This window comes from Gymnodraco acuticeps, unplaced genomic scaffold (genome assembly GCF_902827175.1).
Source record: "Gymnodraco acuticeps unplaced genomic scaffold, fGymAcu1.1, whole genome shotgun sequence".
In the NCBI taxonomy this organism is placed as follows: Eukaryota; Metazoa; Chordata; class Actinopteri; order Perciformes; family Bathydraconidae; genus Gymnodraco; species Gymnodraco acuticeps.
Window position 1 is genome coordinate 3162395 of NW_022992351.1, and position 25157 is coordinate 3187551.

The 25157-nt window shown below is 41.3% G+C and overlaps 2 protein-coding genes and 2 long non-coding RNA genes across 4 annotated transcripts; 2 read left to right on the top strand and 2 right to left on the bottom strand.

Moving 5' to 3' along the window:
• Positions 1 to 574: 574 nt before the first annotated feature.
• Positions 575 to 4843, bottom strand: LOC117541904 (5' exonuclease Apollo-like). Its single transcript, XM_034209208.1, has 4 exons — positions 4000 to 4843; positions 3600 to 3765; positions 3250 to 3432; positions 575 to 2892 (listed from the first exon to the last, which is right to left on the bottom strand). The coding sequence occupies exons 1-4, from the start codon at positions 4195 to 4197 to the stop codon at positions 1739 to 1741; spliced, it is 1701 nt and encodes a 566-aa protein (XP_034065099.1). The 5' UTR covers positions 4198 to 4843; the 3' UTR covers positions 575 to 1738.
• On the top strand, positions 4025 to 5418 carry LOC117541905. Its single transcript, XR_004568354.1, has 3 exons — positions 4025 to 4240; positions 4671 to 4771; positions 5162 to 5418. It is a non-coding gene; the product is annotated as an uncharacterized LOC117541905 (long non-coding RNA).
• A 2809-nt stretch (positions 5419 to 8227) lies between these two features.
• LOC117541903 (5' exonuclease Apollo-like) lies at positions 8228 to 11388 on the bottom strand. The gene is made up of 4 exons (XM_034209207.1): positions 10734 to 11388; positions 10335 to 10500; positions 9985 to 10167; positions 8228 to 9628 (listed from the first exon to the last, which is right to left on the bottom strand). The coding sequence occupies exons 1-4, from the start codon at positions 10929 to 10931 to the stop codon at positions 8304 to 8306; spliced, it is 1872 nt and encodes a 623-aa protein (XP_034065098.1). The 5' UTR covers positions 10932 to 11388; the 3' UTR covers positions 8228 to 8303.
• LOC117541906 lies at positions 10759 to 11982 on the top strand. Its single transcript, XR_004568355.1, has 3 exons — positions 10759 to 10974; positions 11406 to 11506; positions 11897 to 11982. It is a non-coding gene; the product is annotated as an uncharacterized LOC117541906 (long non-coding RNA).
• The last annotated feature ends 13175 nt before the right edge of the window (positions 11983 to 25157 follow it).

The window sequence follows — 25157 nt, forward strand, 5'->3', positions numbered from 1 at the left end:
CTTCACATAAATACAAATTTCTTTGAACAATTAGTACACCTTTTACATCGAGAGTATTGCAGTCTTTGGTCATTTTTCTGACTGAACAAGTCTGTTTCTGTATGTGGTAATGCTGTCATATAACATTTGTATTATCTTAATTTGTGATATAATATTCATATACAAACAACGTAGGTTTTTTTTTTCTTTAAAGCTTAGTTATTAGTACTAAGCTCGCTATTCCCAATCCAATATGCATATTTATTTTGCACGGATAAGACATGCTGAAGAAAGCTACGACTGAAAAGCAAGACCAAGTAAAAGATTCAGTTGAAAATGTTAACAAGCTACTGCCATCTTAAGGGAGGAAAACAGCATAGCAACAAGAGGCAGCTGTGAACACTCAGCCTACATATACAATAGATAGATGCTGTTAAAAGCTTTGTTGCAAAAGTATTTGAGTATTCATTTAATACTCAAATACTGAGAAATGTAAAACAAGTATTTAATCCCCTACCAATTATACCTGGATTGTTATAAATATGACAAGTAACATAAGCAGTAGTACAATAAAGAAAGGACAGTGCCACATCTGTTTGAAGATATTTAGGAAACCATTACTTTATTTTGATCTTTTCACACTTCAAATATTCAGACAATTATAAACAAAGGCAGACCGTTTATTCATCATTAGGTTCCTCTGGAGTCAAAACTGCCCCCAAAATACAGAGGATACCATAACCACTGTGGATGTTCAAACATTGATTCTCAGAGAAAGACACGACACCAGTCCTGGACTTTTCTTAACATTTAAATAACAAAGGGCTATTACTCACACACAGCAGAACCATAACATATGCCATTTTTCAATTGCACAAAGAAAAAGTGACCAGCGTCTGCAGACAAGAAATACAAACATCCATTAAGGAACTGTGCGCTATCCATCTATTAGTTTTGATTGAAATACAACATGAGGGATAGGCTTCTAATGAGACTTTAACCACAGAACTCAAGGCAACCCATACAAGATGGAAGAACAACAATGATATGATTTCATTATAATAAGAAAAGAAACAATGGAAAAAAGAAAGTTGGATTTACCAAGGCTAATGCAATGTTGTCATGCTGTTATTCACTCATCTAACACTGTGTCACAGTCCTGTATCAGATAGACAATGGTTCAAAGGCTGCTGCAACATTAATTTGAAGCAGTCTCCTTCTTTATTTTGGCATTAGTTTCAGAAGGCCATCGTTTGGTCTACATCATGTCTGGATCTCCACTGGAACAAAGTGGCTCGAAGTGGCACTGACTCTGTATGTCTTTGGCTCCTCTTTTGTTTTTGTTAGCAACCAATGTTCCAATACAGTTGATTTTCAAGGCTGAAAAGTAATTACTCTAGTTGTAAAAACACGAGTTTCATAATATAAATTATAGACTATTCTGAGCTGTGGATCAGCCACCAATTTGTTGTTTCAGTACAAGAGTAATAGCGGCTTTCAATGAGAAATTAGATTTTAGGAAGCTGCACTTGCATACATGGACAGGAGGCCAAAGTACTGCAATACAAGTTGAAGGGAAAAGTCAGTCATTCACTTCACAGGTGTTGTAACTTCAGGCTGCACAAACAAAAATGAGGTACCACAAGAGATATTACATACATTAAAAGGTACCAATGATTTATACTATGTTGGCTTTAAAGTGCTTACCTTTACACACAAGACAACCATCTCTAAAGCAGCACTAATATGTCATGTCACATTATTTGTCTGAAAGGTCATCATCACTAACATGACATAAGGGCAAGAGAGAATACTTTTTCACAAAGCTCTGCTGCAAGAGGCCACACGTCTTAAAGTCTCCCTCTGTGAAAGGGAGATTCTTTAATAGACTGTTTTCAATCTCTTCAATATAGTTCTGCTTCAGCACAGCCGAGGAGCTAGACGATGAGCAGCAATCTTTACCCAGGCGGCTCTGCAATGTTGCCACGCTCTTGTTCATTTGGTCATCTGACACATTGTCGCAGTCCTGTTTAATTCCTTGTCCACTGAGCAGACTCATGGTCTCATCTGCTGAAAGTGTGTTGTTGTTCTGAACGTTGCTATGTCTCATATGTGGACTACTGTGTATGTCATTTGATACAGTCTCACTGATTATTTTGGCATTAGTCTCAAAAGGCGTTCTTGTGGTCTTGGCGATGTTGAGGCACATGTCTCCAGTCCCTCCTCTGTTTTTCTTAGGGGTGTGGTACTTACTCAGGTCAACAAGAATGCAGTCAGAGTCATTTTCACTAACTTCTGCGTCCATCTCTTCCTCAGAAGCCTCTGGCTCCGTGGCTTCTTCGCCTGACTTCCCAGCTCCACGTATAGGAGAATCAAACAACACCCCTTTGGGTAAAAGAGGCTGGAAATGTCTGCGGCGGGGGCTGGTGTTTGCGGAGGAGCTGAGTTGGCTCTCAGGCTGACTCAACATGTAGTGTCGGACACACTCAGGCACCAGGATTTCATGACGCTTTCTGCGAGGCAGTAAGGCAGAGAAGCTAGCAGGTACATGGTTTCCTACAATGGGTACAAGGGAGGTAGGTTTAAGTGCAGAGACAAAGTCCTCCAGCTCTTGGTAAGAGGAGTGGTCGGAGTAGGGAACCACATGGACATTTGGGTGAAAGGGCACCAGGGGCCTGCTGGTGGGCAAGATGGCCAGAGTGGGTTGTTCTTTGTCCCACTTGTGTACATTGGCAGAGCAGATCTTCGACTGCTCCACAACTCGGATACGACCGGCACCTGGTTCTGTTGTGAAGACGTCAGGCAGCTCAAGGGCTTTGAGGGTCTGCATTCTCTCAAAGCTCACCTCAACCCAGGTTTTAAACTCCTTTGCCAGCTCCACTAGCAAATACTCCTTGCCCAGTGCATACAGGCCTGCAAAGCAATGCAAGAGAGAAACAGGGGAAAGTAGAAGAAAAAAACATTGAAATCAAAAATAATAATAATAGCAATTTGAAAAGAAAAAACCCAATAAATAACATTTTTCTAAATGAGCATGCAGTTGTTTGTCAGAGGGTTTGTATTAAACAGCTGATCACTTCATATTATAACTTGCCCTGGCCAAGAGAAGAAAATAATAGACCCTTTTAATTAAGAGAAACTACTTTTAGTGCATGAAAACATTCCCTTTGTTGTCATCTTATTGTCTAGTGGTGACCATCTATATGTTCATACTTCTAATGCGACTAGTAAAACAAGACATAATGTAAAGAAATATCTAAATTAAATTACCTATGACAACATTGTGGTTTGGGTGTCTGCGGATGATCTCTTTGATTTGTTGAGTGGCTTGCTGTCTGGAGGGAAGGGTGCGGTTGGGGTCACAGTTGGTGTTGTCCAGGTACAGGACATCTATAGTGGTGTGGGTCCTCAAGCATGGCTCACGCAACATGGAGGGAGTGTATCTGAAGTCACCTGAAATGACAGTTACATCACATTATTCTGTTATCGATAAATTAACTGCACATATGATGCTAAATGTGACGTTTTAAAGCAGAAATCATTAGAGGAGGAAAAAACAGCTCAAGAAATCCTTCTACATCCTAAAAGAATCAGGTAAAACATGCTGCCCAGACACTCACCAGTGTACAGTATAGAGCCAAAGTAGCCTTCGAAGAGAAACATGACAGAGCCTGGACAGTGGTTGGCTTCTATCAGTGTGACTGTCAGCTTCTCCTTGCCGATGTCATCCATTGGCAACAGGTATGGCTCATCCAGCTCTAATGGGTGGATCCACTTTTCTTTCACCTGAGCAGAATCAGAAATAACGTGTAAAAGATAACTTCATTCAGTTATTTCCACTGTTGTTACACCCAAATGACAATTGTCTTATGTTGACTAAGTGAAAGAGGCCCACCAATTGAAAAAGTCCAAGGATGGTTCAGTCAATATACATTTGCTTAAATGATTGGATTTATAAAGCCATAAAAGAGTGGGCCGGGCATTTGAGTCCGAGTGCACAAGTCATGTGACCGCCCTCACCTGCAGCTTGAGTCTCAGCAGAGTGTCGGTGGTCGGTGAGCAGTAGATGGGCCGGTTGCTCCAGGTAGAAGTCAGACCCACCGTGTGGTCACTGTGCATGTGGGACAGGAAAAACAGCCGTGTGCCTGGACACTTCCGCACCTGCCAGAAGTCCACGGCCAGCGGGGTGTGCGGGATGACTTTCCCGTTGACTGACATTGTCTACAGTTTGCTGGATATGCAACAACTACCAGTGCAACAGGTGAGGCAACACGACACGGACGATAACCGGTGTCCAAATGGCAACTGCTATTCGGTTATTTTTCGACAGGCATGTGTGTACTAAATTGTGGGTACAGCTAAGGTTGCTTCAGTGAATCTACACGTCACAAGTATTGCATTAATTGATCTCGGTGATAAAATATTGCAGCTAACAGAAGGGACCCCTGACGTTGCTAAACAGAACACAATGTGGCTATCTGTAGTTAGCATTAGCCGGCTAAATACCATACTTGCTCATTGTTGATAAGCGACGCCATTCTTTTTGCTATCAGAACATCCCCTGTCCAACTTCACAAGCAGAAGGCTCCGTTACATGTTGACGGTGATAATAACAAAAACAACATCCCCGCCATTTCTGTTTTCAATTCAACACTAAACGCCTCTTCCTGTTTTCATTCTTCATTCTGTAGCTGTCGTCCTGATCTCTGAACCACATCGCCACCTGGAGGAGTAACCGTGGTAGACCCATAGGTGAACTCCGTTGCCGTACAAAAACATCTAAATGTAGAAGGTAAACAAATATATATTTACCAAATAAAACATTAATATGAAGCACATTTCCCTTAGAAAGAGATGAGACTGAGAAGGACACACAACTTAACTGAGAAACCAGTCAAATTGAGTGTCGTAGAGTGAAACGGATCTGATATAGTGAATTTTACTATGAAATTACAAAAGGCAATACTAAGATTTATAAAATATTCAAATATATATTCTAGATATGTTGATTAATCTAATACTTTTTTAAATAATTCCAAGCTTTTCATTACAATGCAATCCAGCTGTGAACACATCCATTCTCTTTATTAATATTAACAATATTGCAATAAGGTGGTTCAAAAATAAATGTACATTAAGAAGCATCTTCCTGAAAATGATTGAATTGTGGTTTACTCTCCAGAAGATGGCGCCAAGAGAGAGGAAGCAGTTTCGATTTTTGTTGAAATAGAAAATGTGTCCATTGACATTTATTTATAAATATCCCACAAATTGAGAAAATATAAAAATATTCTTAAACACATGGTAAACGTTAACATTACACTATCGTTATTTCATCCAAATAATAACGTAAAAATATGTTTTGAACCTGTTGTGGAAACTTTCACTCGTCAACAATCTGGAGATGTAATACAAATAATAAAGTTGGTTCGATGCAAATCAAAGTTGTCTTAGTAGTTCTTTATTCAAGCTTGAAGGTACAGGTCATGCAGAGTACAGAGTAGTCTGCAGGAGTGGACACATAGGCAAATGTGTGCGTGTGATTTATAGAGGACTGTTGCTGTGCAGGCAAAAAGAGATAACACTTTCTCCTGACTGTTATCTTGCAATGCTCTCATAAGGAACAAGAGCCGCATTGTTCAAGTACGACCTTGGCAGGAAGCTATCGTGGGATACAACAGGTCGAGTTGACCAAACAATTTCTCAGTATAATATCATCATTTGGATTTACCATATAAAGTAATATAAGAAATTGCCACTACATTCCCCCCTTTTGATCATACTTTGATCAATCATGAAAATAAAAGAAATGACAGGATAGACTGATATAACACATCAATGAATACACCCCATCGCTGGTTTAAGTAAACACATCACAAACATATCATGGAAAGTGGCTGTTTTTGTGGAGGACAGACTCCGCGGTATTGTAAGCATAAGAGGAGGGTTTAAGCTATGTTACAATGTATATACAATTTATTTCTGTAAAGGGAAAAGTTAGACTCCAGTGTCTGAGTCTGGGTCATCTGACCATGGGTTTTCTACATGTACGTCTGTTAGGCTGTCATGAACTTTTATCCCTAGCCATGGGTGTATGAGGTATAGGAATAATGCAAAAACAAACGCCATGGTGAATATGCAACATATCCATTCGACTACTGTCCATCTTCTGTAACAGGTTTTACACTTTTCTCTAAGCTCACAATTGTGTTGGCGCATCTCTAGGGCGTTAGCTCATTCTTGTCGGAGGGACTCCATCTTCAGTTATTCGCAAATGTTCAGGCACAAAGTTTATGTTGGTGTCGTCGTCTCCTTAGTGGATGTGTCTAGTCCAGTGGTTCTCAAAGTGGGGGGCGCGCCCCCCCAGGGGGGCGCAGAGGCATGACAGGGGGGGCGCGAGAGACCAGGAGAAAAAATGGTTATTAAATTATTATTTTTTTAAAGATTTAAAATAAAAAAAAATAAAATCATATTTTGAAAAATTATTGATTCGCAAATAATATGATACAGTACTATTACGTCTGGGTGTCTGTGTTTCATTAAAGCTCGGCTCTGTGTGTGTGTGGAACGAGCCATTTTGTGTGCGTGCACGAGCGAGAGAGAGAGAGCGCACCGGTACCGGAGATCGTTGTTGTTAGCTTCTGGTGCTAGCGAGCTACGCTAACAGATATATGGAGTTTTTTCAACAACAAAGTGGAGGAGAGTCCTCCCCTGTCAGACTGAGAGACTCAGTGAGCTAAAGGACTCTCTCAGTGGGTCTCAAACGTTTTGGTCACCATTAATATAAATAAATTAAAAACAATTATGAAATACTATATGACATAAAAAAATGTATAACGTTTAAAAGGGGAGTGATTTGTAAAATATCCATAAAGAAATAGTAAATCTGTTTACAGTTCTGTGTTGAGAGATGTATCCATACTGTAGATCTCTTCATGTTGCTCTCAAAGTGCACCAGATTGATGCTTTTAACTTCAATATTTAAAAATAAATCTTCCCGGGGGAGCATGCCCCCGGACCCCCCTATGTGAGGTCCACACACCACCTATAAAAATAGCACTTTACCCCTGCTTACACCTATATGCCGTGAGCTGATTATTGAGCCTTCATTGTAACAGTTGCGGGTGCACTGTGTGTATGCGTGGGGATTGTTGCAGTAGAACATTCCTCTGTAGCGCCCGGTACATTAATGGGAAACCCTAAATGTTTGAGCACCCTCTATGAAACGTCAAGCTACCCCACAGTACCCCCAAAATAAATCTTTGGCGCCGCCACTGAGCCTGACTATTTGTGTTGGGGGGGGGGCCCGACTTTTTTTTTTCTCCAAAGGGGGGGCCTGACAGAAAAAGTTTGAGAACCACTGGTCTAGTCTGACTGAGCCCGTGCCTTCATGACCATATCAATTAAGCCCCACACAATGACGGCACAGACAAGGAACCAGAGGCATATGAAACAGCACAGCTGGCCCTCGCCCATGATTCTTGTGTGTGGTACTAGGGTGTATGTACTGCGTGTGTGGTGCTGGTGGTGACTTGGCACGTCACTTGTCGTCGTCTGTTTCTACTGGACCGGCTAGACTGGGGTGGAGATGACAGCTTTGCAGTGGCTGGCGTGGACCCACGTGGCTCTCTCGGCGACCTTGACCGCTGTCTGGGTGACGAGAAGCACCTGGTAGGGACCTTGCCAACGGTTGGATTTCCAGCTCTTTCTCAGGAAGTCCTTGACCAGCACGAAGTCGCCTGGTTGGATACGGTGGAGTGGACCAGTAGCAGGGGTAGGTAGAGCTGCCGCTACCTGGCGTCTGATATCTGCTAAATTGGATGACAGGTTAACACAATATGACAACATTGAGTCTTCACACAGGCTTGTGGAAGGAAGGGGACATCCTGGCGCCTTGGTCCCAATCTGTGGAGGGGCTGCAAAAAGGATCTCAAAAGGGCTGAGTTGACTCTGTGTTCGTTTCTGCATCCTCATGTACATCAGCACAATGGGCAGGGCTTGTGTCCAGGACTCCCGGCTAAGTTTGATGAAATCCAGCATTAGGAGCTAAAATCATATGGTTGGTTGGTGGTGCTCCTGTTCCGTCTCGCTCGACCGGACCCTCCTCCTCCTCCGCACGTCAGTCTGAAGTTCCCCCTTGTTGTTGATTTCCCCGGTTCTGGTTCCATACGGCTTTTGGACAGTCATTGACCCAGTGGTCTTTGGATCGGCAGATGAAACAGCTTCCATCTTCCCTTGCTTCTTGGTTGGTTTGGCGGCCTCTGCCCCGTCCTCCATGGGTGTTTTGTCCCTCGCCACCGCGTCCTCTGCCTCTGAAACCACCTCTACCGTCTGTACCCTCCTCGGCCACGGTTATTGCCTTGGGGTTGGTATGACCAACCTGTTACAGCTTGGACCATGGTCAGTTGGGCTTTGTCTTTCCTGTCACGTCTTTTCTTGTCGTCGTTGACCTTTTCTTCGTTGAGGCGGTGTTGGGCGTGTACGGCATGTCTGCGCAATTCTTCAAGTCTGGCGCCATCCATCACTCCAATGCAGGTTTGTTTTACAGATGTGGAGATGGGGGCTGCGAGACCGTTGAGGAAAGTGTGGCTGAGGTGGGCCTCCCACACGCCTGTCTCAGGGGTGGGGTAGCCTTCAGGCTTGGCGATGCCGCTGTTTTCGTTGAAAACTTGATGCAGACGATGATAATAGTCATTTACTGATTCTTCTGCATTTTGTTTACAGGCAAAGATCTTTGACATGTCAAATTTGGCTGGAAACTTGGCTTTGATGGCGTCGGTGAGGGCGTTGCGGTGTGGGGCGTTGTCTGCATGGTCCCATTGTGGTTTCTTCAACCCGGTTTGACCGGCCAGCAGTGCTGTGAAATGGCTGGCATGTGTTGGCCCGATTTTGAATGTCAGTAATTTTTTTATCTCAGGCATGGTAAGAGATAACTGTTGGCAGAACAGGAGTAGGGCTTTGGCAAATTTGTCGCCGTCTTGTTGAATTTCAGGGAGATGTTCCAACACTTCCTTCATTTCTTTCATTGTCCAGGGGCAGTAAACAACAGCTGGACCCTCTGGTCCAATTGTTTGAATCTTGGCAAATGCTTGTTGTACCGTGGAGTCGGCTCCTTCCTCCTCCTCTTCTTCTTCGTCTTCTTCTTGTCTGCGGCGGGGGCTGGTGTTTGCGGAGGAGCTGAGTTGGCTCTCAGGCTGACTCAACATGTAGTGTCGGACACACTCAGGCACCAGGATTTCATGGCGCTTTCTGCGGGGCAGTAAGGCAGAGAAGCTAGCAGGTACATGGTTTCCTACAATGGGTACAAGGGAGGTAGGTTTAAGTGCAGAGACAAAGTCCTCCAGCTCTTGGTAAGAGGAGTGGTCGGAGTAGGGAACCACATGGACATTTGGGTGAAAGGGCACCAGGGGCCTGCTGGTGGGCAAGATGGCCAGAGTGGGTTGTTCTTTGTCCCACTTGTGTACATTGGCAGAGCAGATCTTCGACTGCTCCACAACTCGGATACGACCGGCACCTGGTTCTGTTGTGAAGACGTCAGGCAGCTCAAGGGCTTTGAGGGTCTGCATTCTCTCAAAGCTCACCTCAACCCAGGTTTTAAACTCCTTTGCCAGCTCCACTAGCAAAGACTCCTTGCCCAGTGCATACAGGCCTGCAAAGCAATGCAAGAGAGAAACAGGGAAAAGTAGAAGAAAAAAACATTGAAATAAAAATAATAATAATAGCAATTTGAAAAGAAAAAACCCAATAAATAACATATTTCTAAATGAGCATGCAGTTGTTTGTCAGAGGGTTTGTATTAAACAGCTGATCACTTCATATTATAACTTGCCCTGGTCAAGAGAAGAAAATAATAGACCCTTTTAATTAAGAGAAACTACTTTCAGTGCATGAAAACATTCCCTTTGTTGTCATCTTATTGTCTAGTGGTGACCATCTATATGTTCATACTTCTAATGCGACTAGTAAAACAAGACATAATGTAAAGAAAGATCTAAATTAAATTACCTATGACAATATTGTGGTTTGGGTGTCTGCGGATGATCTCTTTGATTTGTTGAGTGGCTTGCTGTCTGGAGGGAAGGGTGCGGTTGGGGTCACAGTTGGTGTTGTCCAGGTACAGGACATCTATAGTGGTGTGGGTCCTCAAGCATGGCTCACGCAACATGGAGGGAGTGTATCTGAAGTCACCTGAAATGACAGTTACATCACATTATTCTGTTATCGATAAATTAACTGCACATATGATGCTAAATGTGACGTTTTAAAGCAGAAATCATTAGAGGAGGAAAAAACAGCTCAAGAAATCCTTCTACATCCTAAAAGAATCAGGTAAAACATGCTGCCCAGACACTCACCAGTGTACAGTATAGAGCCAAAGTAGCCTTCGAAGAGAAACATGACAGAGCCTGGACAGTGGTTGGCTTCTATCAGTGTGACTGTCAGCTTCTCCTTGCCGATGTCATCCATTGGCAACAGGTATGGCTCATCCAGCTCTAATGGGTGGATCCACTTTTCTTTCACCTGAGCAGAATCAGAAATAACGTGTAAAAGATAACTTCATTCAGTTATTTCCACTGTTGTTACACCCAAATGACAATTGTCTTATGTTGACTAAGTGAAAGAGGCCCACCAATTGAAAAAGTCCAAGGATGGTTCAGTCAATATACATTTGCTTAAATGATTGGATTTATAAAGCCATAAAAGAGTGGGCCGGCATTTGAGTCCTAGTGCACAAGTCATGTGACCGCCCTCACCTGCAGCTTGAGTCTCAGCAGAGTGTCGGTGGTCGGTGAGCAGTAGATGGGCCGGTTGCTCCAGGTAGAAGTCAGACCCACCGTGTGGTCACTGTGCATGTGGGACAGGAAAAACAGCCGTGTGCCTGGACACTTCCGCACCTGCCAGAAGTCCACGGCCAGCGGGGTGTGCGGGATGACTTTCCCGTTGACTGACATTGTCTACAGTTTGCTGGATATGCAACAACTACCAGTGCAACAGGTGAGGCAACACGACACGGACGATAACCGGTGTCCAAATGGCAACTGCTATTCGGTTATTTTTCGACAGGCATGTGTGTACTAAATTGTGGGTACAGCTAAGGTTGCTTCAGTGAATCTACATGTCACAAGTATTGCATTAATTGATCTCGGTGATCAAATATTGTAGCTAACAGAAGGGACCCCTGACGTTGCTAAACAGAACACAATGTGGCTTATCTGTAGTTAGCATTAGCCGGCTAAATACCATACTTGCTCATTGTTGATAAGCGACGCCATTCTTTTTGCTATCAGAACATCCCCTGTCCAACTTCACAAGCAGAAGGCTCCGTTACATGTTGACGGTGATAATAACAAAAACAACATCCCCGCCATTTCTGTTTTCAATTCAACACTAAACGCCTCTTTCTGTTTTCATTCTTCATTCTGTAGCTGTCGTCCTGATCTCTGAACCACATCGCCACCTGGAGGAGTAACCGTGGTAGACCCATAGGTGAACTCCGTTGCCGTACAAAAACATCTAAATGTAGAAGGTAAACAAATATATATTTACCAAATAAAACATTAATATGAAGCACATTTCCCTTAGAAAGAGATGAGACTGAGAAGGACACACAACTTGACTGAGAAACCAGTCAAATTGAGTGTCGTAGAGTGAAACGGATCTGATATAGTGAATTTTACTATGAAATTACAAAAGGCAATACTAAGATTTATAAAATATTTAAATATATATTCTAGATATGTTGACTAATCTAATACTTTTTTTAATAATTCCAAGCTTTTCATTACAATGCAATCCAGCTGTGAACACATCCATTCTCTTTATTAATATTAACAATATTGCAATAAGGTGGTTCAAAAATAAATGTACATTAAGAAGCATCTTCCTGAAAATGATTGAATTGTGGTTTACTCTCCAGAAGATGGCGCCAAGAGAGAGGAAGCAGTTTCGATTTTTGTTGAAATAGAAAATGTGTCCATTGACATTTATTTATAAATATCCCACAAATTGAGAAAATATCAAATGTAAAAAATATTCTTAAACACATGGTAAAGGTTGACATTACACTATCGTTATTTCATCAAAAATAATAACATAAAAATATGTTTTGAACCTTTCCTAATATAAAAGGTAAATCATTTTATTACAGAAAATAAACAAAAAACCCTACAATGTGCAATATGTGCTAGTATTTATCTAATTGTGATATTCAATGATAGATTGTTTCCACTTCTGAATATTTGGCTCATCTGGCATGACGTTTTTATAAATACAGAATATCCTGAATGTAATTTTCCTGAACACCATCACATTCAACTATCTGTAATATTTTATATGTGTATTTCATTTTTAATATACTTAGATGGAGTTATTATAAAATGGTGACAGTGACCCATTGTAGCCCCCTCCCCCAATGTTTGCACACTACTCACTTTTCAGGATTATACCTTGGATTGCTGCATATTCCTCTGTTATCGCACAGCTTCTTTATATTCAGAGGCACATTAATCATACTCTGCTTTGTAGTTAATTATCTATCTTTCCTACACACACAGTCACACATGCAGCTTACTCTACAGACAACATTGTGGTAAAGAGCAGAGGAGTGGGTCGAGCTCAGTCAGGGAAGTCCCTGTTACTATTCACATCTTATGCTTTGAGAGAGGTTACACAGCTGGGTGCCTTTTTAGATTAGTGTGAACTGTGTGGTGTGATTTCACGCAGTCAAGACAGAGACAAGGCAGCAGGTGATTGGTTACAATTCACTTCAATTGCACCATGTAAAATTGAGTTTTTTTAGGTAAATACATAGTACATATTTCACCTTGTATAGAATAATAGAGAGTACAAGTATACCTGACACATACAGTAAAAAAAAAAAAGGCCGCTGCTGATCTAAAAAGTCCTTTTATTTATCAATGAGCCTAGATTCTTAGTGAAAGGCTTTGGGATAATTTGTATAGCACCCATGATAACTTTATGTATACCACATCTTTTATCTTTTATCCGTCAGCAAGACATCAACAATTCCACAAACTATTGAGCACCCTCACTCACAATGGAAATCTCACTCCTAGATCATGCGTTTCATTTTACCAGCACATACACAAAACCAATGGGCAGAATGACAGAAATGCAAGCACAGTGAAAAAGCAGCAACAATGTTCACATTCATCAAGGCAAAGGTTGCTGAGGTCAGAAGGATGAGTTGTCTTCTCTTACCTCATTCACACCAACGGTGTTTCCGGGCCGGTTCGGAGCTGGAGCTTGAAAACTAGTGATGTTACGTATTGCGCCGAGGCTTCGGAGCGTGTGTCGAGTAATACCCGAAGCTTTTTGTGAAGCATGTATCGAGGCTTGTATCGTTTTGGCCCAGTGACGTCATCGATGACAAACGAAGCCTCGCTGCCTGTCGTTACCACGTGACTGCTTCACGAAGCGATTCAGATCGGTTGAACCGTTGAACCACAACGCTCATAATACCCATGGATGTATACTAAGAATCATATTACCCCTCCTGTACCCGGGCCCGGTGACACGATGGAATCAAGAGAGCTCAGACCCTCACTTATATAGAGGTCGGAACATGTCATAAGTATAAATAGATACAAGCATGAATAAATGTAGGAATAAAAACATGAACAAATAAATGAATAAATACAGGAATAAATATGTTGCAGTGTTTTCAGGGAGCTTTAGTGTGTGCTGTGGCTCAGCTGGAAAGCAGTTGACTCATGACCGCAGGGTCCCTGGTTCAGCGACTGAACAATACGTATTTTTTGTTGTTTATAAAAGCTACAGCTAAATGAGATAATGTAGTTAATAAATGTAGTCTTTGATATGGTTTAGCCTTTCTCAGGCTACAACATGGTTAAGTTTATGAATATTATTAAGGAATACAAATCCCTCTTTGCAATGTTTACCAGCCTCCTTAGGCTTTTCAATCACAATCATTAAACTGGAATAAATACAATATTGTTAATATGAAAATATGATTTTATGTTCATTGTTTAGAGTTATTCTAAGGCTTTACTCATTGGGAACTCGGTATGAGAGAGCACACTGTTGAGATGTCCAATCTGCCTGTTTTACACACTTTGACAGGGGGGTTTGTGTTCAAATGAAGCCCATGATGAAGCCTCATGAGATGAACCCTTTTGCGAACCAATTGGCTGGAAAGCTTCAAAGCTTCATAAGAGGCGCATTCACACCGCAGTACTTTTCCCACAAAGGTTCGTGAGAACTTAGTTCATGAGAACTCTTTTGTCGCGTTCACACCAAAAAGAGCCGGTACTAAAATTAGTTCATGAGAACCTTTTTACCCCCACCAGGGACTTTCGTGCGGCTCTCTTGTGAGAAAAGAGCTATATTTCTGATTGGCTGGGCGGATTGCAAACCACGCCCCGTAAAACTCCCAAAAAGTTTTGTGACGCCGCCATTTTATTATTCTCGCATTAGCATTATTAGCATTAGCATTAGCCCAACGCAGAGAGACTAACTTATGGCAACACAAAATAAAACATGGGAGCGGTGGAGATGAGAAGGTGTCGGCGTTCTGGCGATTTACTCGGAAGGCTTCAGTAGAAGCTGCTGGGAGTCCCAGCAGCTTCTACTGAAGCCAGTCCCCAACTCCGGGGACTTCCGGCCGGGGACTTTGGGCGGCAGTATACGCCGTGAAGTGGTTTGCGGCCTGCCAGTAAACCCAAAGCAGAAGAAGAAGAAGAAGAAGTAGTGACGTCAGCGGCTTCATTTGCCTAATCCACCCCCAGGGACTTATTCCGGTGTGAACGCGATGAGAACTAAAGAGTTTCATGAACTAAGTTCTCATGAACCTTTGTGGGAAATGTACTGCGGTGTGAATGCGCCTAAGGCTTCATCTCACCATCACTATTGAAAAGCACAGAGTTTTCCTGTTCACACCGCAGCGGAGCAGCCTCTTAGCTCCGGAATCCGGTTTGTTTCAAGCACCAAATTTTTTTCCGGCTAGAACAAAAGCACCGCATACGTCACGCTTACATCGAGGCGGGGGCAGGGGCGGGATCAACTCCTGAACAATAACAAAAAGCCCGCGTTTTATCCAGCTTGTACACAACGATGGAGAAACTTAACAAGCAGCAGTGGTCCACTGAAGAGACCGGATACCTACTGGGAATCTGGTGTTCCGAAGAGGTACAGAGGAAGCTGGAGCACAATCGGCCATTGTTGTTGTTGTCGGTGTCAGCTGTGAGGGGTTTCCGCGCGGTTTGGCTTTATGAAGCAGGAACGCAAACGGTTACGTCATGACGCAAACGATGACGCAATGACACAGCACCAGTCGGACTCTGGGCGGTGTGAAAAGAGCCGGAGCTAAACCGAAGAACCGGTTCTGAACCTGAAAAGCTCTAGCACGGAGCTTGAACCGGAGTTGCGTTGGTGTGAATGAGGTATCTGTCATGTTGTTATGCAGAGAAAACAAAAGTGGTGTCAGATGCTACAACAGCAGATGGCTGCACAGTCTGTGATCTGCCACTACCGTTTGAACAGCAATGCTTTAAATCCACCATACACTTTTACTGACCTCAGTAAGTAAGTAATGTCATTTTTTCCATTCATTCGTCTATTTACTAAACTGGAACTCTATACTATAACTAGTACTAGTTCAATGCCCAAATTACAGGAGGTGAAACATTTGTTAAAGTCAAAATATGTCTTAAAATACTATTTTTGAATAAATTATTGTGGTGCTGCAGAGATGATCCTAGTCTCCACAGACTTGTTTAGTGCAGATCCTCACAAAAATCACAGCATTATAATTTAAATGTGTTTTTCAAATAATTGTAATAAAAAAACGGAGAATAAAGATGCAAAAATGATCATATCCTCTATTACCCTGGCCTGAACCATAAAAAAACGTCCCATGCATGACCTCTTGTGGATTCTCATATGTCATGCATCACTATGTATTGATCCTCCATGAAAAATGAGGAACGTGCGCTATCTCCATTGCCCTCATTTATCTGAGTCAACACATACAGTCAGAAGCAGTGACAGCTTTATTTCTTACATCCCCCAGGATGCACTGGTTCTGTACACACACATATTTATGGTCATGTGTGTGAAGCCAAAGATGCCAGCCAAAACGAGCTGGTGAGAAGACACATTCTCATCCTCGCATGCACTTTGACTTATTCCATCTGCCTTTCTCTGTTTATCACTCTGTCACTCTTGTTCTTCCAGTCTCTCTCTGTACGGATATGTTTTTGTTTTGTTTTCCTGACTTGATCCCCTCCACTCTGTCATCCTCAATAGGGCTTCATGAGGTTTTTGTTTGTGCTTTTTCTGTTTTATTTTGACACGCTGGGATTGGACTGCTATCTAAATCTCTTTACAGACAGGTTTTGAGACTGCCTTCATTTCCTTTCCACTGTAACACCTAGTGTCGGAGGTGGAGGAGCTCTATGTGGGGCCAGGCTTCAACGCTCCACGATATACTGCGGGTTATGAGAGCTCGCTGATTCCAACACTTATCTGATTTGATTAGCCCAGTTCATTAGGGTTTCAGTAGCGGACGGTGAGGCATGCAGTCATCCTGCTGAAGATCCTCCACCGACCAGCGAAGGATTCCGTTTTAGGGGCCGCATTATGCAAAGGATTGTACTCGTAGCCTGCTGTCATTGCAAACGCTGCATACTGAGAGAAAGTGACTCTAATTGTCCTCCTGGAGGGCTCCACGTCTTTTTGAATTTCTCTTGGTAGGTAGACATAGGAAAAATCACTGCAGACGAGGGCTGCAAGCTCTGAAAAACCGTGCAGTCCTAATCAGCATCATAAGTAATTAAATCTCTCTATCTATGAGGGGAAGCTGAGCCCGGGTCATTAATCAACTATATCCGTTTTTGATCAAAACAGATGCTACCGCTGCTACTAAAGGCGAAAGTAAAAGTATATTCATCCTCTGCAGTACAGGAGAGAATAACAGTGTGAACCAAATGAATATTGCATGAGAAACATGCTGTAATACTTTTTTGCTTCATCCTCTGGTGGTACCTACATGTTACACAGTAATTCTGTTGTGCACTGGACACAACTATAAAGAGTGGTTGAAAGTTTGGTGTAAAAGGTGATTCAAGCAGTATTTACTACACTGACACTGTAAATGTTTCCAGTGCTGTATCGCATTTTTGAAATGTGAGCTGTAGTTTTTGAGCTTTCATACAAAAACAGATTTTGGTGGAGTCCCAAGATTGTTTTACAGTTTTGCCAAAGAAGATATATTTGATTATTAAAGAGAGCTCTTGTAGTCCCTGACAACGAGCTGACAATTCCTCAACCATACTATCAACCATGAAAAGGACACCCAGCTGTGTATTATTTGTTTTTCCACATGAGTTAGGATTCAGTGATCAGATTTACACACATTGCTTCGCTCTGTGCATGTTACACACGTTTGGTTTGCTGCTGTGATTTTTAACGTCATATCAGTTAAAAATGTACTATCTTCCATTACTCTTTCATGTCGATCAGGACTGGATTCCGCAGAAGGGGTTATGATTATGATTATGATTGCATTTTTTCATAGATAGAAGTTACGGCTTTCTCTCTACAACAAAAAACAAAAATATTGTAGGTGCATTACCGAAGATTGGATGATGGAAAACTGAAAGTCTGCAGTAAAAGCATAATTCGCTCGAAAAAGAGAGACTCATTCAGTCGTGAACAATGGGTTTTAAAGTAGCTTCAAGTCTGCCCGCTGAGGCTCGACTAAAAGTACAACATGGGTGAACGTTATGAGAGCAAAACACTATGTGATTATGGCAAATCTTGTGAGGTAGATATGTTAAAGGACATCAACATCTAAGGGACGTTTTAAGACTTCTGTTGAGAGTTTATGTACTTATGTTACTCTTAATAGATACCACAGATCTAAAGATGTTCTTATTCGTGCCAGTAGTACCCTGCACACTAAACTGTAATAAAAGACACAATAAATAATTGATGATTTAAGCCCCAGAGAAACTGTACTCACAGGGCGGCAATATGCTTTAGTGTATCAATGTGAATGACAAAGTTATGAAACCGGTTCTGCTTTTACTACACAATAACTGTTCTGCGATCATTTCCAATTCCTCTAACAGCACTTTTAGGCTGCCAGAAAAACTCAACTGTAGCTGCTTCCCTTCTTGTTTGAAACATTGCCTGTAATACTGCCCGATGGGAATCGTTATGGGAAATGCTCTGTTGTTGTTGTTGTTGTGAGGGAATATGGAGGTGTGATGTGTTTTGTTGCTTAGTTGCTGACAGCATCCTTGAAGTGCTTCGAACTAAGTAGCTGCAGAAAAATAGGGGTAACCTTGTTTAGGCCTATTACAGTCTGACTGGGACAGCGTACAAACGTATACAAAAAAACTATTTTCCCCGCTGTTAATGAGACAACAGGCCCCCCCCACACAAGTGTATTTAGGTACTGTGTATTACTAGTGTCTAGGCTATATTAACAGGACAAAGCAGCAGGTTTGGTGGGAATCCAGGTATCAGTGTTTCAATCTGTTCAAGGCTGTGGGCAAGAACTCCTCATTAGTGGCTTAATTAAAAACACTGTTTGGCAATACAGCCATTCTAGCATGCTCCCAAGTGCCTGGTAATATGGATTGATTTGCAATAAATTAAATGGTTGCTGTATCCTCTTGGGAGTGGCAGACAATCAATGCATGGCCTAGCTTGTATTTATTTACTGTATAAAACAGATATGTAAATATATTTATGTTCTATAACAACTATAATAAATTATATAATATTTAACATCAACAAAAAGCAGTCAAGGAACAGGTTGTTTGACTTTTCACTGGACCTTTTAGGCTCTAGAGATTCATAGCCTTTTATTCCAAATGTCCTGCAGCAACGATCAGCATGAGCTTTGTCTGTGGCGTTTGCAATCACTTAGAGCCAGTTAATATCAAATGTGAGCTCAGTACCACTCACTATGATCGCAGTTTAACTTCTCTAATCCCAGCAGGATTAGGCTGCGGCGTATATTTGAAGAGAGACAGAGAAAGAAGCTTTTTTTTAAAGTCAGTTTAGGTTCTGTCTCTGTTGAATATTAGTTTATAAATTGAAGAATAGTGTCTTTAGTCAAAGTAAGGTTGCAATTGCCTCCACCATGAGTGCTGCAGCCTTTTTTGCATATAAGTGAGTTTTTTGGGGTGATATAAGATGGCTGATGGCAAACTAAAATGAGTGATGGCAGGGTTTTCAGCACAAAAATAACGAGATGATACCTCAGTATTTACTCTTAGTTGGCTTTCTGGCTAACCCACTTTTTGTTATGCTTTAGTTATCATTTGCAAAACTGAGGATATACACAGTGCGATAGAAAATGTTCCAAATTATTCATGCAGCTCCAGTTGGGCTTACATAAAAGACTTTTATGGCATCTCTCCCTGTCTTTTTCCCCCAAGATGCCTCTATTCTTGTTCTTGTTATTTTTCAGATGCCTGTGTTGTCTTTTTCAACCGCAATCTGTTCATCTAGCTTCACAGTTTTCTAGGTTCTTTCACCACAAGTTCTATCCCCATATCGTGATACGTTTGAATCTCATCATCATAGTAGCCCTGTGGTGCAGTGGGTTGAGCGTTGGTGTTGGGATCAGGGGGTCACAGGTTCAAACCCCACTGCAGTCAGCATGTCGTTGTGTCCCTGCAAGACACTTCACCCCAAATTGCTCGTGGGGATTGCCCACAGTATTGAGTATCATCATCATCATCATCATCATCTTTTATTTAAAGAGACTCTTGGTCCATTATTACAAAAAACATACAACACTCAAATATAAATTAAAAAAGGCAGTTATACCAATGTTTCCACAGAGGTGACTGGTATCGTACAGCACTGAAACACGGATTTGAAAGCAGCATAATGACAGAGTTATGAGAAACATTCAATCGACAGATGAATTTGTACATTCGATTTCTCAAAAGAGCATGGAACGTGTTGACTCGTGCGTTACAGAACATTTCACTTGCACTGCACCACCTTGGTTTTCTAAGCAGAATACGCAAACAGTCATTATATGCAACCTGGAGCTTCTTGAGGCTTGCCTTCTTATACTTGACCCACAAGGGGGCAGTATAGAGAGGAGTGCAATAAGCTCTAAAGAGGTTCACCTTAACCTTATCTGAACACCAAGAGAGTTTTCTAGCCAACATGTTGGCTTGCATATATAAGACACGCCGCTGTCTATACATGTCATCATCATCATCAGCCATTTCATCTGTGATGATGTGTCCCAGATACTTAGTGTTACAGCAAACAGACAGCACCTGCCCTGACAGGTAGAATGTTGGAAAACAAAGGTTCTTATCCCCTTTTGCTCTGCAGATCATTACAGCGCTCTTCTTAGCATTGTATTTAACGTCCAATTTGACTCCGTAATCAGAACAAACATTTAGCAACTGTTGAAAACCAGCACTGCTAGGAGAAACAATAGCCAGATCATCGGCATACATAAGATGGTTTACAATCACATTACCAATCACACACCCTGTTTTACAGACACTTAAATCATCTGATAGATCATTCATATAGATATTAAAAAGGCATGGTGAGAGGAGCCCCCCCTGGCGGACTCCATTACCAACACCAAATGGCGCAGAGACTGCATTCCCCCATTTGATCCGCATGCTCTGGTTGGCATACCAATAAGCCAGGATCCTAATTATACTGTTAGGCACACCCCTTTGTCTCAATTTTAAAAACAGTTTATGGTGGTTAACTCGGTCAAAAGCCTTAGAGGCATCAATGAAACCAATCAGAACAATGGAATTCTGTCTTCTATATGTTTCTACCATTTCCTTCAAAGCATAGATACATAGCTCAGTACCATGCTTAGCCTTGAAGCCACCGGTTATCTGAGGTACATAAATAGGAACATAGTCTATCTAACAAAATTCTTTCCAAGACTTTGGATAACACACTGGCTAGAGCAATTGGTCTATAGTTATCCAAGCTCCCTACCTTGCCCGCTTTGTCCTTAATGACAGGCACCAAAGTAACAGTCAACATGGAGTCTGGCAACATACCATGAGTCATGAGGCCGGTAAAACAAATGGCAAGAAGAACTGCAACCTTCGGGCTTGCCAGTTTAAGGTGCTCTGCAGTGATTCGGTCAGAGCCGCATGCTTTATTATCAGCTAGCTGTGCAATTGCTCGATAAACCTCTTTAGCTGTAATTCCCACTGTGTCACTCTTCACAACATTACCAACTTTGTAGGGGTCACTTTTAACACAATTAAGTATATTAGAGTAATGTTGCCTCCACAACTCAGCTATGTTATCGGCTCCAGATACTCCCTCTATGGTACACGGTAATGACGTACTGGCCCTGTTCAGAGCTCTCACCTCCTTCCAGAAGCCAGTCACATCATTATGAAGCAGCTTTTCAGCCATAGAGTCCGCTCTCAATGTTTCTGTGTGTTTGTTGACGTAACGAACTGCATATTTATATCTAGCATTTGTACGCTTTTTGAGATCCAGGACAGGCCCCTCTCTGGGCCTACCTGCCTGGACCCAGGCCCCAAAAGCATTCTTGGCTTCAGCATATTGATCAGCCACATGTTTATTCCACCCTGGCTTGACGTTGTGTCTCTTCCTAGAGTAGGTACAACACGGTCTACTGGCCTCCCATACAGCTCCCACAATACAATCATACATGTTACAGAGGTCTTCACGGTGAGAGTTTTCATTACAACCCACATCAACACACAGAGTTGCCACTTTGGGTAGATATACATCACTCAATAGGACATCAGTTCTCCCATAGTACAATAGCCTATCCTCATTTGTGAGCTTGGACCAATCCACTTTAGTGTTACAGGCATTTTTAACCTCCTGAGACATCTCAGGGAGACTATCACAATCTAGTGACATTATAAAAGGAATGTGATCTGACATTGATGCCTCATACACAATCTCGATTAATCTTACGGTGTCATGGGCATTAGCAGTATGTAAGTCGCTTTGGATAAAAGCGTCTAACAAGTGACATGTAATGTAAAAAATGTAATGTACTGTTTACTTTCCTAAAGGCTCAAAGGTTCTCTTGCCCTCTGTGTTCCAGATATGCAAAACTGCAATCATCTTTGTATATTTCAGTACTTAGTCAGAAGAACTGCATGAATATACAATGTCTTGTTCCAAGTATTAGATTTAAGCATGCTGAATTATTTTCCATATTTGATTAGCTGTTGAATTTTTATTGTTGCATTGCCTTTCAAATCTGTTTAGGCGGACATTGGTAAAACTCAAAGTGAGCTGCCCATAGTTTTGCATACTTTTTTTTAAAGGGCCAGATGTGCGTACAGGGGAAAAGGGAAATGTTCAGGTAAACATGTGAGAGTGCTTTCACCACAGAGAAGGAAGTGAATGAAATATGTTCTTTTATCTAATTTCTGTCCCTGTTCCTACGCCCCCACCCAGATGCCAATATGTAATGTTTATGGATGGCCTGCTCAGCATCAATTACAGCCAGTGTATATACTGAAGTGAATCAGTGCACATGTAAGGACTCTGTGGAGGACTGAGACAGCTGACACAACAGTTTTAAAGGTCATGCAGAGGGGTATGCATCTGACACAGATCAGTTGAGGGAAGGTCAATTACAGAGGCCTGTAGCTCCTGTGTAGGAGGATACTGCAGCATCCTGTTCACCTTAAATTAAGGCTAAGCAATCATTCATTATGACAATGTATTGTTTCTTAGTGGAATCCTATCGTTATGAAATCATATACTGTGATTCACATTTTATGTCCTCTAAATTGATCATCACAAGCACATACTAACAACCAATACCTCTGAAAAGCTCTCTCTTTCTGTATCATTTCATGGATAAACAAACAGTACATCTATATTGCATATATAATTTCACTTGAAACTTTTAAGTTTAACGTTTTAATCAGAAGAAAACATAATCTTGTAATTTTATTTACACAGGAGCATGTGATTTATTTCATATAGACTGTTTATTTATTTGTTGAGTTATCAGAAAATACAATATATAATGATAGAAGATATTGGCCAGATCCCCCAGCCCTACATTTAACCTACTGAATCACAAGTATACTGACTCGTTTCTGGGGTGCATCAGTATAACAAATGCAATCCAATACAATAGCTCTGCATTATGTTCAATCATTGAGGAGGTTTTAATGTTCAGTCTGTGCTGACACTCTGAAAAAACATGATGCTGCACCTGATAATGCTATACAGTATGCTGCTGTTGTTCTGGACTGTACTGTATTGGAAAGTGGAAAGGTGTTTCTAATTTATGAAATGTTTATTGGCATTGACCAATGCCAAATACTGTACCACAACATTACTAGGCTAAGCTGGTTTGCAACGCCTGTCTGCTGCTCTGTGGCCTTAATCCAGCCCAATGAAGACAGAAGTAGACAAAACATAACAAATGGAACATAATACAGTTCAATAAAACACCCCAACATGGTGAATCATCTGACTGTTGTCAACACAAACTGAGTATTATAAACCTCACAACTTTCTAAATGAGATTTTACTGTTTTTATTATGACATTGGACTGTGTTAATTATAAGCCGTTGAGTGTGCCATTCAGATGAGTGAAATTACCAATATGACTCAATCGTGAAGCAAATTGCTTCTTGGAAGAATAAGAACACAGCAGGCAGATGTTCCCTCTGAAGTTTAAATGCACAGAACCACACATTTATTCAGCAGAGTGATTTCCAATAATGAGACAATAACAGCAAGCATTCATTTGTCTCCATTATCGCCCGTATGGTTTAATAGACTTCAAGGATTGAGCGGAGTTAGAAATCCACTGAGGCAGTGGGTTTCTAATGGCAACAGATTACACAGGTTGTAGAAAAGGTGAAGCCTCACACACTTGTAAATGCATTTATAAGGATAAGAAGCCAATGTTTTCCCAAGGCTCTCTTTTATACTCAGGGTTTTAAAATGGAAAATCAAAGGTCATATCCACTTACAATTAAGTACTCAGTTAATTAAGTTTAAGGCAGATTATTGCACCTAGTGTACAAACACTGTATACTGTAGATAAATACTACCCAACAAACAAATCAGAATCACAATACCTTTATTTGTCCCACGGAGGGGAAATGTAGATTGTTAAAGCAAGTAATGAGAAGCATGCATATAAATATTAAAGATATAAGTAGAAGTTGCACAATTTACAAAATAAAATGAAGAACAACAACAATTTGCTACCTGCAATAACTGTTTGTTTTGTGCCTCTTGCGGGCAGTGGGAACATGCTGTAAACACAAATCTGGAGTTGTCACCTTTAAATTGGCAAACCTGTTAGCTTGCAGTTATACATCCAGTAGACGCACGTCACACATGTGATGCATTATACCAAAATAACAGATTTCAAGAAGCATATATAAAACAAACAATGGATGTATTTTATGAACATGTATCCATGCTTAAAGTAGATTTAGATGTGTTAGGAGTGAGATAGAGATTATATTATGTAATGTATGCATCCGTTGAAGCATTGCAAGGCTATGTATAGCTCCTTTCGACACAAGGCAATTCAAAGTGCTTTACAAAAATGAAAGACATTAAGAGCATTAAGAAACACATTATAAAATGATATCTAGAAACACTAATTTAAAAGCAATGATATAAAATAAATGACATTTAAAAACACTAATTTAAAAGCAAAGATAATAAAAGTTACAGTGCAGTTTAAGATATGAATATATCAATTAAAAGCAGCGACAAAAAGAAAAGTCTTCAGCCTGGATTTAAAAGTAGTCAGAGTTGCAGCGGACCTGCAGGTTTCTGGAAGTTTGTTCCAGATATTTGGAGCATAATAACTGAACGCTGCTTTACCATGTTTAGTTCTGACTCTGGGGACAGAAAGCTGACCAGTCCCTGAAGACCTGAGAGATCTGGATGGTTCATAATTTAGCAGGAGGTCAGAAATGTATTTTGGGCCTAAACCATTCAGTGCTTTATAAACCAGCAGCAGTATTTTGAAATCTATTCTTTGACACACAGGAAGCCAGTGTAAAGACTTCAGGACAGGAGTGATGTGATCCACTTTCTTAGTGTTAGTGAGGACTCCAGCAGCGGCGTTCTGAATCAGCTGCAGCTTCCTAATAGATTTTTTTAGTGAGACCTGTGAAGACACCATTACAGTAGTCGA

What these genes read in the sequence shown, in the direction of transcription:
- LOC117541904 (XM_034209208.1), bottom strand. Translation starts at nt 4,197, where the DNA reads ATGTCAGTCAACGGGAAAGTCATCCCGCACACCCCGCTGGCCGTGGAC. An exon ending in TGCTGAGACTCAAGCTGCAG is followed by an intron (nt 3,766 to 3,999) that starts GTGAGGGCGGTC and finishes GATTCTGCTCAG; the next exon opens with GTGAAAGAAAAGTGGATCCA. An exon ending in TGGCTCTATACTGTACACTG is followed by an intron (nt 3,433 to 3,599) that starts GTGAGTGTCTGG and finishes CTGTCATTTCAG; the next exon opens with GTGACTTCAGATACACTCCC.
- LOC117541903 (XM_034209207.1), bottom strand. Translation starts at nt 10,931, where the DNA reads ATGTCAGTCAACGGGAAAGTCATCCCGCACACCCCGCTGGCCGTGGAC. An exon ending in TGCTGAGACTCAAGCTGCAG is followed by an intron (nt 10,501 to 10,733) that starts GTGAGGGCGGTC and finishes GATTCTGCTCAG; the next exon opens with GTGAAAGAAAAGTGGATCCA. An exon ending in TGGCTCTATACTGTACACTG is followed by an intron (nt 10,168 to 10,334) that starts GTGAGTGTCTGG and finishes CTGTCATTTCAG; the next exon opens with GTGACTTCAGATACACTCCC.